At 39.5% G+C, this 13,531-nt stretch overlaps 1 protein-coding gene and 1 long non-coding RNA gene across 6 annotated transcripts in view; one reads left to right on the top strand and one right to left on the bottom strand.

The window, feature by feature from the left end:
* cpne5b (copine Vb) overlaps nt 1–6,356 on the bottom strand; it is a 103,705-nt gene extending 97,349 nt beyond the window's left edge. For all 5 annotated transcript variants that reach the window (XR_011103743.1, XM_068720179.1, XM_068720180.1 and 2 more), the window contains exon 1: nt 5,717–6,356. Coding sequence is in view for 4 of the 5 variants with exons in the window: in XM_068720179.1 (XP_068576280.1) it covers nt 5,717–5,835 (119 nt within the window). In the remaining variant the exon portion in view is untranslated. The remainder of the gene's footprint in view (nt 1–5,716) is intronic.
* A 5,221-nt stretch (nt 6,357–11,577) lies between these two features.
* LOC137879533 (uncharacterized) lies at nt 11,578–12,366 on the top strand. The gene is made up of 2 exons (XR_011103744.1): nt 11,578–11,834; nt 11,917–12,366. It is a non-coding gene; the product is annotated as an uncharacterized lncRNA (long non-coding RNA).
* Nucleotides 12,367–13,531: the final 1,165 nt, after the last annotated feature.

The raw sequence follows: 13,531 nt of genomic DNA, 5'->3' as shown, positions 1-13,531 counted from the left end.
TTGAGAATAGATTTCACAGCATGTTTGTTCTAAAGCAGTGTTTCCTGAACTTTTTTTTTCTGGCGACCCACTTTTTAAAATGACAAACTATTGCAACCCAATTCACAATAGGCTTTATCTATAAATCGTGACAGGAGTAATTTTGTGCATAAATAAACGTTCCTGACCATCTTTACTGCCATTCCCAAATCACCTAATAATATATATATTGTTTTGAATAGGTCAACCAGCCGAAGAGATATACTTTTTATTCATCACAACTTAATTTTATGCAAGTGTGACTTAAAGCAAATACTCATGTTAAATACTTTATAAATGAGACCAAATATCTGCATTTAGGTAGAGTTAACAAGCTATCTCATTCTTTCCTTTTTTTTATCTCATTAGTTAAACAAACGGAATTTTAGTTGGATTTTATAATTAGATTCAATGTTAGAAGTGGGCAACAACTATCAGAACAGTACGAACATACAGGGTCCTTTGTGTGGCTCAAAGGTGTGCTGCACAAATGAATGTTAAGTAAAATACGATGGAAGAAATTCTGCTAATTTATTTGGCGACCCAAATAAATCTCCTGTCACCAACCAGTCTTTGGGAATGACTGCAGTAAAGTAAGCTGCTTGCATTAGCTAGCTTACTACCTACATAAGGCAACACACATTACTTCCAATGCCGTGGGGCGATTAGTTGACTACATAATTTTCTGGAGCTACATTACAAAATCATGACTGGCACATCCACTAAGTGAGAGCCCATCAAGCTTCAGTTTGATAATATGTTTCCCTTTAAAAGCCATTTTTATTGTATAAGCAAAATGGTCCGATCTTACATGTTTCTGTATGATAGTGTCGTAAAACCGTCTGTAACACAAGAACAACGCTTACTGCTTTATTGCTTTGTCTTCTATTTATAAATTATTATCAGCTGACCTTTAGAGTGGAACTTGTAAAAATATAGTCTTTTTCATTTATATTTGAGACCCTTTGTAGGTTTCTCTTAACATGATTCCTTCTCATGATATAGCAGTTGTGAGAAGACATTTTTGCTAGTACCCTGTTTGTACCTCAATTAAATCAATTAATAAAAAAGTACCTCATTCTAGGTCCCCCCTAAACTCTAATTTATTTGTTTCCTGTACTGCTTTCCATGTCCCTAAAGGTAACCAGTAAAAGCATTTCCTTGCTACCACTTATGTACAATATATGTGCACTGTAACTTGCAGGGTGTTATCTAAAGTGTTAAAGCTGGAAGTGTCAGTGAATTTAAATTGTGCTTTCCCTCCAACACTTGGGTTTATTTTGAAAGATCTTCATTCTTCTCATTTACTTCTTATGCTCACATTTCACAGAAGTGTTGCATCACATAAATGACTGAGACTCACCTGCAGCATCTGTGCTGTTGGTGATAATAAAATGCAATCACCTGCCAACAACAGAGATTTAAGGTTACTGTCACTTCGTCTGTAGGTTTCTCTTGAAACATGCCGGCCTTTCATTTGCATTTCTTAATGAATTCATGTTCCCTGTCCTCAAGTAACTGTGCAATGGACTACCTCCATGTTTCTCATCTCAGTCTGTCTTAGTTTATCTGGTGTAGTACGTATTCACACCAAAAGTGCTCAAACCTAGAGAGATGCGATGTGAAAGAGCATGGGAAATCAGAGTGATGATACGCTGTGGCGTCTGATCTCCCGAGGGCTTTGCCACACTGTGTGAGATGCTTTCATATCTGTCCCAGATCCGTAAAGGAACCTATCAGATGCTGAAACCAGAGTTCTCATAAGCTCAAAGCCATATGCAAATGCAGACTATCCTGACATTCAGCAGAGGAATTTAATCATAGCAACACATGCAATGCAATGCCCTGTACTCAGGAAACTCAGAAATCACCGCTGTTAAGGAGCCATGCACTAACTACAGGAATAGAAACATTATAGCACGACCTCAAGCCACCACTTAGCGTTAAATTGAACAGCTGCATGGTCTATCTTCACCCTACTGAAGATCTTAGATTAGGTATCACTCTCACGAAAAGGACAATCCATTAATGGTGGGATTAGTTCTCTCTGCTCTCAGTTCTGTCGATGTGAAGTTTGACCCGGTGCTCGTTGACAATCACACCTCTGCCTTCCTGACCCCTATTTGTTTCTCTTTAGCCTCTTCCACATACATGTAAGGACCGAGATGAATTCAGTAAAATTCTTATACAACTAGCAGATATAGGCTTTTTTTGGGTCTCAAATCCTGGTCTGTAATTATTCAGTACCAAGTGGGTTCAGTTGGGTCAGGTCTCAAAGGCGTGTATGTGTGGCCTTGGTTTGGATCTTAGTTTTAGACCTGTGCAGAACTCTAGAGCAAGGATATATGTCAATAGTTGCATAAAAAAATAAATACATTGGTCAGAATATTTCATCCAAATGGTACAATTAATCTTTGAGGATTCTGAAAATACCTTCAGAACAACAGTGCTGTTAAACTACCTTCTGGGTTATTTAAAATGATTGGCTTTAGAAGCTATGTTAAGTGGATTTCTGCATTGGTTGTGCAGGATCCAGCACACCTGTCATGCTAGGTGAGCTCATTGCTTATCAATATTACTCTCAGCAGCTGGTTCTCCTCCATTGACTGACCTCTTCCATACACAAGCCAGTCTCTCTTCGGCTGACTGGAGAGACTGTTTAATCGCTGTGGGCCACATTATACAAGTCCTTCTTTATGATGTTTGAAATGGAAGAACAGGCTTGCTTGTGAAAGGCAATGGACCGATAGAACAAAGGGCGGAACAAGAAGGCATTGTGGCTGTAGGATTTACGCCTCCTCTTCCTGTCCACATGCCAATTGTACCCCTCCTTTTTCATTAATTTCACCCCAGGAATCAAACTGTTGACTGACAAGCCCCTTGAGAGTTTAAACACCCCTTTAAAAAAAAAAAAAAAACACAGGTTGGATTTTGGCCCTGCCTACTCCCAATTCTTTTTTTTCTTTTTTTTTTCTTTTTTTTTTTGTATCAAACTGTTTTACCGGTTTTCTATTTCTGACACAACAGTAGCTCCTGAAGGCCAAGCTTTCCCACAAAACAAATGTGTTGGAAATTGTGGAGTGAGAGACGTGAGTAGGATGACAGACGTATCCCAATGACTGCCTGTTCATATATAAAGGAAGGTTGTGGTTAGGCAACTACTTCATATGAATATAACACTGTTTGGAACTTCCTGTTACCAAATCTGTCAGTCTTCTAACCACCCTAAATGAAAGACAAACCAATTCTTGGCATTTCCCCCCTTCTTTCACAGATCCAACACCCACCCACCCCTGTCCATTTGTCATTGGTCCTGATAATAATCCGTTGTCAAAAGCAGGGAGTGTAGCCTGTAATAAGGGGTATTAACCCCAGAGGGAACAGCTATCATCATGGCTTGGAGGTTTTACAGAGTACATGTACATGATGACAAAGGAAAATAGCAAAGAAGAAGACCCAGCCTTTTCTCTTGAATAGGAATCTCACACAACATAGGGTTTGTGAGACACTGAACTTCTGTTTGAAGTGTTTGAATGTGACTTTACGATTTAGCTGTTTCATGAGAGCCTGATCCAGTAGCCTATTATTGAATATTTGTTACAGCACCACAACAGTGCTTGTAGGAAAATTGGAAGTACGGTTATGAGAACAACCTTAAGCATGCTTCAGTTGTCTTTAAAGCTCGTCAAGCCACAATCTATTACAATCCTACATCAATCACGATCACAGCAAACCCACCTATTAATCGGTAAACTTGTTTAGAGTATCTTATATTCCATACAAATTACAGCAAAATGATTAATATTTCATAAAAAGTTTGAATCTTGCCTGCATCAAACGTGTGCTTGTCTAAGATCTTTCTCAGCTTTTCTGGCTCTTGCTGGCTTTTCATTCTCACTCACCAAGTCTCTCTTTTTCTCTCTCTCTCTCTCTCTCTCTCTCTCTCTCTCTCTTTCTCTCTCTCTCTCTCTCTCTCTCTCTGTCTCTCACGCACACACATACACTTACACACACAAAGAGCAGTGAAGCAGGAGGGAAAAGCAACAACCTTCCCCTTACGATTAATGGTTTCCTCTTCCCAAACTCCTCTTGTAGGAGGTGGCATCTGCACCGCTACTCTGCCTGTCTCCCTCTTTTCCCCCACATACATACACACACACACACACACACACACACACACACACACACACATAGACATCGAAGAAATAATTTGCATAAATGCAGTGAGTTATCAGAATAGGACTCATCATTTACCTGAATGTTGCTTGATTGCACATATCTATATGCAACATTTAGCTAGCCATCCTTTCTGCCTGAAACTAAACAGATTATCCACTGCCGCCCACCATCTCCTACACAACATTCTCTACAAGCAAACGGTTATTCATTCAGTAAATTGAAACGCACTAATTTCTTGCCAGGGTGTTTGTTCATTTATTTATTTTTCTCCGAGCTGAGAGATGTGGCAGTGAGCTTCTCTGAACGTCAGAAAGCCCATCAATAATGCACACACAGCTTGTTATAGCTCACACTTACTCTGCTTCGATGGCTCACCAACCTAAATCCCAGCATCAAAGACTAGATAGATGTTGTCTCTGTGTGTGTGTGTGTGTGTGTGTGTGTGTGTGTGTGTGTGTGTGTGTGTGTGTGTGTGTGTGTGTGTGTGTGTGTAGGTCTGTGTGTGGAATGCAAACACATGCCAGCACTAGAGTGTATGTCTGAAAGGCAAAAGGCGTTGAAAGCCTTGACTTAAAAACCTTTCCTAATGGGAAGATGAGTGAACACTGAACAAGCGCTGTGGGGAGAGACATTTGGCGCAGGAGGATTTATTCTCCTGAAAGTACTTTCTGAAAAGGAAAATAATGACAATATAATAATAAAGAATGTGACTAAGTTTGAGTTCAGGGACACGTAAATGTAAGGTAAACCTTTTCATTTTGAACATGTTCTACTTTGTAAAGCATGCTCAGAGGCACTGAAACCAGCCAGTGGTTATAATGGGTACAGCATGGGCTTCACTATGAAGAAGGCTTCTTTCTGAGAAGATGTTACAGCAAACGATGTGTACAGTATAAGCACCACTATGCAAATGTAGTATATCCACAAAGAAGGAAGATAAACGAGTCTCAACCAGAGTTCAAATGTTCAAATGAGTTCAAATGACTTTTGTATAGCACAAAAGGGCATTCTGCATCACCCAACATAAAAAATGTATGTCAAACTTAACTGATGTCCCAGTAGCTTACATGGCACATTCCTTGTAAAACGTCAGCATGCATGACTTGTAAAGTTCTGCACATCTTCACACCTCTTTTGTGATGACACAGGTCGTGAGAGGTGTTTTTAAACTGAATATCACAGAAATGGACACAAATCAATCAATTTATCAAAATAAAAATAAAAAATGCTTCCCGTAAAGAGTCTTGTTAGAACAATTGGATAAAACTCCTGATAAGTAAATTAAACCATATGCAGACTGGTAGCCTCTGTCCACACCCAAAACCTGCAGCTCATTATGCGTTTGCGCATTTGATAAGTTGTCTCCATTTATTACAAATCACCTTCTCATTCAACAATCTTGACTTAATCCCATATAAAGGGTGGGGCGTTGTCACAACTTTTCCACCACGCAGTACTCACAACGAACTTTTCTGACCCTTGGTTGCGCTCTCCGCTCTCTGCAGACGCTTCAACTCACCTGCAGGAGACGGTGATTTCTACTTTGGTGGCGGGGATGTTGCCAGTGATCGGGTCGAAGTCGTACACCGATGACACGTCTTCCAGTTTGTCCATAACGTCTCCCTCCATCATCTCCATCGTCAGAGCTCGAGGTGGCTCGGGTCTGTTCCGGGAGCCGCACAGCCTGGCCCCGACGGAGCGCGTCGAGTCTCCGGTGACTCCAGAGACCAGATCAGAGACCAGTCGGCCTCCGGTCCGAGCGGGAGAGGAAGCCACTTCACAAATGTTGAAGCTGAAGAGGAGGGAGGGGGAGCACTGAGTGAGTGGACACCCGCAAATAAACGCAGAGGCGCACTTGGTTAGTCGTCCATGCAGCGTAAATAAAAAATTACCAAAAAAGAATAATGCGGGGAAAGTATATGAGATTACTGGTGCGCCTTCACCGACCCGCTGCACATCACATGGAGAGGCGGACTTCTTTCGCGCTTTGTCTTCAGTCTGTGCGCACAGCAGAACGTGTGAAGAGAAAAGGCTAGATACACTCCAACACACCCATCCTTCCTCCTCCCACACGGAATTACACTCAAGTGCTGGCAACCCTGCCCATGCCCCGTCGCTGCTGCGGTCGCCCTGCAACAGCCTCTGTGCTGCTCACTGAGAATGTGTGAGTGAGCGAGTGTCATGGCAATTCAATTTCCCACTTTTGTACTTTAACGTGTATGACTTTATTTGGTTTTGTGGGGAAATGTAGCGCTAAATCCATAAAAACAGATCCCTGTGAGACCCTTCTGTTAAAGCACATGGTGCTAAACGGTGTTTGCAAAACTGGTGGACGGGATTATATGTATCGTCTTATCTCCTCATCGCAAAAAGTGTTCATATGGATGAGTCTGAGAGGGAAGAATCACTTGAACTGCTCTCAGCCAATGACAAGATGTCTCTTGCAGACTGCTTTATTTCAAAGGGTCGGGGGAAATATTTCAGCACCACAGCAATGGACAGCTCCTAGAACAAAATAAACAATAATCCAGTAGTGGAAAACTAGAAACTTTAGCCCTGAATGCTCGCTGTCGAAATTAATTTGGATTTACAGTTAGATATTGCTCAGAAGTGCAACTATTTTTCCGTCCTATTGTGTGGACTTTAGTAATTTTCTCTGGTGGAAGGAAGCATGTGCAAGACATTTTAGGAAATGCAGTTACCAATTAAAATGTGTTCATGCTGGCTGATTTAAAATCTATATTAATTACAAGGAGGGAATTACATAGAGATTGAATGGCCACCATCCATCATTGGCCTGTTGTATGCAGCTAAAACCTGTAAACCACATTGTAATAAATATGCTAAACTGGTACAACTGCCTGCCAAAAAAGTGATGGGTTTGTCATTTGTGGATAACTACAGTCTCTCCACCGCCTTACTGTTTATCACACTTGGTCTGACCCTCCACATCTCTCTCTCTCTCTCTTTTCGTGCATAAACAAAGGACTTACACACATACAAAATGCACAAAAACACCAGTAGTCATGATAAACCAAATAACCAGCTGTTTCCCACAGATTGCTGGTTGCATAAGGAAACAAAAAAACGTTTTACCAACTTGGGAAACTGCAGTACAGTTTATCGTTGCTGCTGCCCATTTGTAAGAAACAAATGGTGTCATGCTTGTTTCTGAATAATTTAAGGAGCCAGCTTGTTGAGCAAAGTCTTAATAAACAATCTATATCATTTTTAAATGCTATTGCAATCCACTTGTGATGGACCAGGAGGTGGTCAATGCTTTGTTGGTTACATTAATAACACCATATGGGATTCAAATATCCCTTTCCCTCCTGTGTCCTGTTCTCTCGGCATCAGGAAGGAAATCACTTTTGACCATTTTTTGGTCAAAATGAAAACAGAGACGTCATATATCTGGTATCTTTCTGTCTCTCTCTTACCCTCTTACACACTCTCACAAGCACATTTCACACACACACACACACACACACACACACACACACACACACACACAGCTATAAGCATTTTTGTCTTTCATAAAATCTGTGCAGAAGAGCACCTTGCATCTGGATTCTGGAAATCAATTTACACCGACACAGGATGCTTCTGCCCACACAGCCCTCCAGCTCAGGATCAGGAACACACACACGTGCGCGCACACACACACACACAGACCCAAAATCATTCTTTCAGAGGTATGCACCAATGTGCACATATAAAGACAAATTATTTTCTCATATGTCTCTGAACCACCCATAAACAGAGATAAAGAGGCACACACATACACATACACAACCTTTTCTCTGCCAGGATGATTCATGTATTTTAAGGGCTCGCTGTTTAGTGTGGGTGAACACAATTGCAGATGTTCCAAGAAGTGGGTTGGCAGGAGCAGGGCCAGAGGACAAAAAAAAGAAAGAAGCAGAAGGCCTTCACAATAGCCTTGAGAAGCCATCTGAGCTATTGCAAATGCACACAAACTGGGATTCCAGAAACCAAATTGAATTAATAAAAACAGGTGTATATTTCCATCCCTTCTTCTGCTTTGATCAGCAAAGGTTGTTGAAATTTGTTGATATTTTTCCCCCTAGATATTTTTGGAATTAGGTAATTTTGTAGACGAATGTAATCTCTTTATACAGAACACATTTTTCATGTACTCATTTTGAGTGTTTTCAGATGACTGAATGTGCATTTTCAGTGTTATTACAATTCCAATGCTTCAGACACGCCACACTGTATGTCACGTCGTGAAGTTCAAAGTGAATCTTAACGATGTGATACTGAACGACTTTAGCTATACAGAACAACCTGGTTTAGGAGAATATCATGGTTTGGTTACAATAATGTTTGTTACATAACTGGCATTAAGTATGTAAGTACAAAAATATGGTAAAATAAGTCAACAAGTATCTGTATCTGTCAGCCTGCAACGGCCAGGAGGTTGTCAGTGCTTTGTACTGCTGGTCACATTAATAACACCATAGGGGATTCAAGTGTCCCTTCCCCTAGGCTTCCTGCAGTTTCCTAAGCACTAATTACTGTGTTTATGCCTACTTGCGTCACGCTGTCCAAAAATATCGCCTTTCTTGAAGCAATTGTGCAAAAACAGACAAATGCCCTTTCAAGCAAGTGAAGCTAACAATAAAGGGATTTTATTGTGGGGAGTGATTTTTCCCCCCACAACTTTGAAATTGAAGACATTTGTTTTCTCCGTTAATCACATTCCTCAGTTGTTTTACCATAACATAACTAATTAATATGTGTTGGATGAAGAGCTATTCTTAAATGCAGGGGGTGGTCAGGAAATACTTGAGCCAGCCTCTGACGCACACTTTTAAAATGCAGTCCTCTCCTTCAAATTTGACACCATCTAGTTTGTCAACCCTTATTTTGTGGCTGTTAGAGGAAGTAATAAAAATAATCAGAAAATGTGATATTCCAGTTTTACCTTGATAATACTGCAATACCGGATTGAAAATTGTATTGTACTTCAATTCTTAAGGAAGAATTCTCCCACAGCATAATTATTTTTCATTTCTGGAGCCCATTTTGGTGTTTTTATAGAGAATCTTTATTATTTTCAGTGAAATTATTTCATGCAAAGGTATTTCCAAAACACTACACAACAATGCAAATACACATTCTAAAATATTAACAGTGAACTTCAGATTTTGCTGTTTTTACCTTGCAATCAAAGAACCAATGATTTTCTCATTGATAAACACAGAGAAAGATACATCACAGTGGAAGAAAAGTTACATGACACCAAACCTTAATCCAGCTCAGTATAAAGAACGATAACACATTTTAAATTAAGGAAAAGCGCTAAGTCTGCTTCATGCATCAAGCTCATGGCAAATATTCAATTTAAATTCCGTCACTTCTGATGCATACAAGACTTTTACCAGTAACCATACCTAAATGTATTACTGGAATATTATTTAAGCTAATACAATAACTCTTTTGGAATTCAAAACAGACTTTATCATGTAGAAATGTTGAGAGTGGCAAATTCAATCATAAAGGTGCAGTGTGTAGGATTTGGTGGCATCTAGTGGTGAAGTTGCAGTTTGCTACCAACTGAAATTTCCCCCCTGTGCCCAGCGTGTTGGACCATTACAGTGGTTGACGCAAAAACGTGAAAATGCAAATGGCCTAATCGAGAGTCAGTGTTAAGTTTCCATTCTGGGCTACAGTAGAAACATGGCGGTCGGCTCTGGGAAGAAGACTCGTTCTGTATCTAGCTATATATAAGGGCTCATTGTAAGGTAACAAAAACACAATCATTATTTTCAGATGATTGTACACTAACTAAAATATACTTATTAATATTATATTCCATTTCTGCCAATAGATTCTCCTAAATGCTAAATAGTACTGTTTGTTTGAGCAAACTGATGATTTATGATTCCGCTGGATTAAATCTGACCGCTGAGACTTTGTCTGTCTCTCTGCTTGCTGTAAAAGCAAGTGGGTACCTTACTTCTCCCCTGTAGAGTAGTAGGGGGTTTAATAAACCCCAGTTCAAAAGGGCCACATGTTCCCTCCCAGAGTGTAATCCTGCTCTGTGGCCCAGTGGTGATGTTACAAACATCCCAGTGAAGCCTTTTATGAATGATTGCTCGGAGATTAACAAGCAAACAGACAGAAGGACCCATGGAATGACAAGCGCTCATTAGGTATTTATGGAAGGCTACAGCAGCCTGGGTGGCTGATTGACTGACTAATGGCCCAACACTCCCTCAGGCAGCAGCAGTGGGGATTCAAAGAGCTGGCTGTTGAATTGCAGCTGCAAAACAATAATAGTAAAAATAACCACACTTTCCTGAGCAGGTCTACAGTTGATACACAAATGTTCAAACTAATTATGAACTCCTTGACTCAACACTTACTGCTGCCCTTGATCAGATGAGCTACTCATCCAGAAGTTGTAATGGTGCAGTATTTTCTCTGCTGTAGCATTTAACATTTCACTGTTGAGTCCTACAGGGATGCCTCTTTGGTGCTCTTCTACTCTATTTTTACCAAAGGAGCATAATGTTGAGTTGGTTTAACTCCAGATTAATACCAGACTGAGCAGTGAAGAACTCTCACAGGCAAAGGTTCCATCAGGGACTTTTTAAAGTAATCAAAAGAGGAGGAGGAGAAATCTGCCCACTGGCTTTTTTATTTGGATTTTTATTAGTACATATACTAATATGAATATTAGTACATATTACAGGTGTTAATTTTGTCCTCAAACTGATCTGTAATGTAGTTCAAAATATTTTCCCCTCTAATGTGTTTGAAAGCACTTATTTCAGATCACAAGAAATTAAGCAAAATAAAGTCAAAATTAAGGCTTTGGCTGTATTGAAAACTGCCTACGACATGCTACTCCAACACAGCTCATGTGAAATAAGACATCGAGAGGATATACTGTTACATCAAACATTGCTCGACAAAAGTTGCTCAAATTGCTTTTTCAGACACAGCAACAAAACAGTGGAATGCTATCCCGACAAATTTCAGAGTGTATTAGTTTTAGTCAGTTAAAAACGTTAAAATTGTAAAAACCTTGCCATTTTTAGCCACTGTTGTTGTGAACAAATATTGTTTCAGCATTTTAGATACAATAGACTGGTCCGATGCATACTAGAGTTTTTAAACTGACTCAGTACGACATCCGGGTCATTTTGGCATACTGCAGATTTTGCCTTTGTTTGCATACTGCGTACTCTACATGCTACATTCTGGCTGCTTGTATAGTATATGGTTTTAAATACAACCCATGTGAAGGTAAAGTTCAGGTTTTTACAACATAATGAATTTATGATAAATAAATTCACATGTCAATTTGGTGTACTATGAGAATAGTTTAATTGAAGAACAGCCTACTGTCTGTGGCTTCTTTATGAAAACACTATGATTGGTTTTGTTGTTATTTAAAAAGCTTATTTAAGGAGAGCTTTATTTTTAAAGGAAACAGTTGATTATGTTAGGTGGTAAGAACTGCCAAGTGTCCCGATAAAGAGGTAGATAATGTTTAACAGAGCTGTTGTGACGGATCAAAGGTTCAAGTCTGTTTTTCTGTCAGATCCACCTTCACACTTCAGAGGGAATTCTGTCCGCGATTGAGTGTAAATCTGAACCGGGTGAGTGTCTCTCTAAAAATACTCTTACTCAATACTTCAGTAGATTTTACAACCTACTTTCCATCACATGTGCACATGTTAGGTCTTCTAGTGCGCGGGAGCATCCTGTCTTCGGCATGATGGTGGAATTGGCTTTCTACCCGGCGGTGGCACTGATGTATTTTTTTGGAGTACTGAAAGCAACACAGGATGATCGGGTGGAGCTGGATGAACGTGCGTCGGTGAACGTGTTCTGTCTGTTTGTGTTGGCACAGCCACTATGTCTTGTACTGGGAGAGTACACTGGCATGGCTACATACCTCCTCACAGCTCTGGTCTCCTACAACTTCCTGCCTTGGAGGACGACAAAACAGCCTGCAAAGGGAAAAGAATCAATAAAGAAGACAGAGTGAGAGCAAGAAATATACACTGAATGAAGATGAAAACACAGTGAATTTAAACAGTTTGCAAAAGAAACAAATATTTATGTAAAGAATAAGCATTCAATGTGAAAATGTTATTTGTATAAATAAATGAATGTGTTGCTCAACCATGCAGTAGTAAGTGCTTTTCATCTGCAGTTGTAAACATCTGTGAGAAACTATATCCAGGGACATGCAGTTCTCTTCCAGAAGTGAGGACGTGACTCATTCTATGATTCCTGATGCAGCAATAGGGTGTATTATAGATAAATGGATGGATAGCCATAAGACGTAATAGCCATAATAGAGAAACTGACTAACAGAAGAGCCCCAAATACAAAAGAAATTCATCAACTAAAAATCGATGGAATTCTCGATATTAATATATTGATGGATGTACACAGAAAGATTCACAAATGTATTTCGATATATATATATATATGTAAATCAATGCTAACATAATAAATAATAAGAGACATCCACAAATATATGTAATTAAAAGTATTTGCATCAAAAACGTATTTGGATGTTGTTAAATATTTTTGAAAAGGCAATTATTTGTTCAGAACGAGTCAGAGCGATCAGATGTGTCTTTCCATTTCAGCTAACAAGAAATATTTGTTTTATTTCTATATTTATGAACCGTCTTCCTTATTATCCTTATCCTTCCTTATTACTATTACTTGGGGAAAAAAATCAGCACTGTGTTTAATTATCCACCCATATTCATGAATGACTGTGTGTCCCTCTGATGTGCCTAAATCTAGTAGTGTACAGAGAGTATGTGTGTGCTTTGTAAAGCTGGGCTCAAAGAGCGAGTGTATAATGGGATTAAACCATGCTATTTAGTTGAGTCCAAGGCTTTGTTCAGTAGTTGTGCTCGCTGTGTGTGTATCTGAGAAACAGTGGGAATTTTTTATTGAAGATGCTCATTGGTTTCCATAGCATTAAAATCCTTTTAGAGTTCATGTTGTATGAAGTCATTTTCCAGGTTCACGCAGTGTCTCTCCCTTATTTCTTCTCTTGTAAGTGAATTTATGTAGAGTAAAGTTGATAACCTATAGTGTCAAGCTTTAGCTACAAAGGTTGCATTTCCATTGTTATTAGTCTTTATATGTTTCGAGGTTATATGCGAAAATCCACAAGAAATTGTTTGTTCCATCTCCTATACCTGGCTGTATATGAGCAGTATGTTCTCAGCTCACCTCACTTATTGTCAGGTCAGTGGTGCTGCCTTCTGCATCCTCCATTAGACATAAATATCATTACTAGTCTGCCCTTCTTGAACTTCTATTG

This window comes from Cebidichthys violaceus, unplaced genomic scaffold (assembly GCF_023349555.1).
Source record: "Cebidichthys violaceus isolate CVI_PGR_0920_01 unplaced genomic scaffold, fCebVio1.0.p SCAF_25, whole genome shotgun sequence".
Classification (NCBI taxonomy): Eukaryota; Metazoa; Chordata; class Actinopteri; order Perciformes; family Stichaeidae; genus Cebidichthys; species Cebidichthys violaceus.
This window is presented reverse-complemented; position numbering and strand designations above follow the sequence as displayed.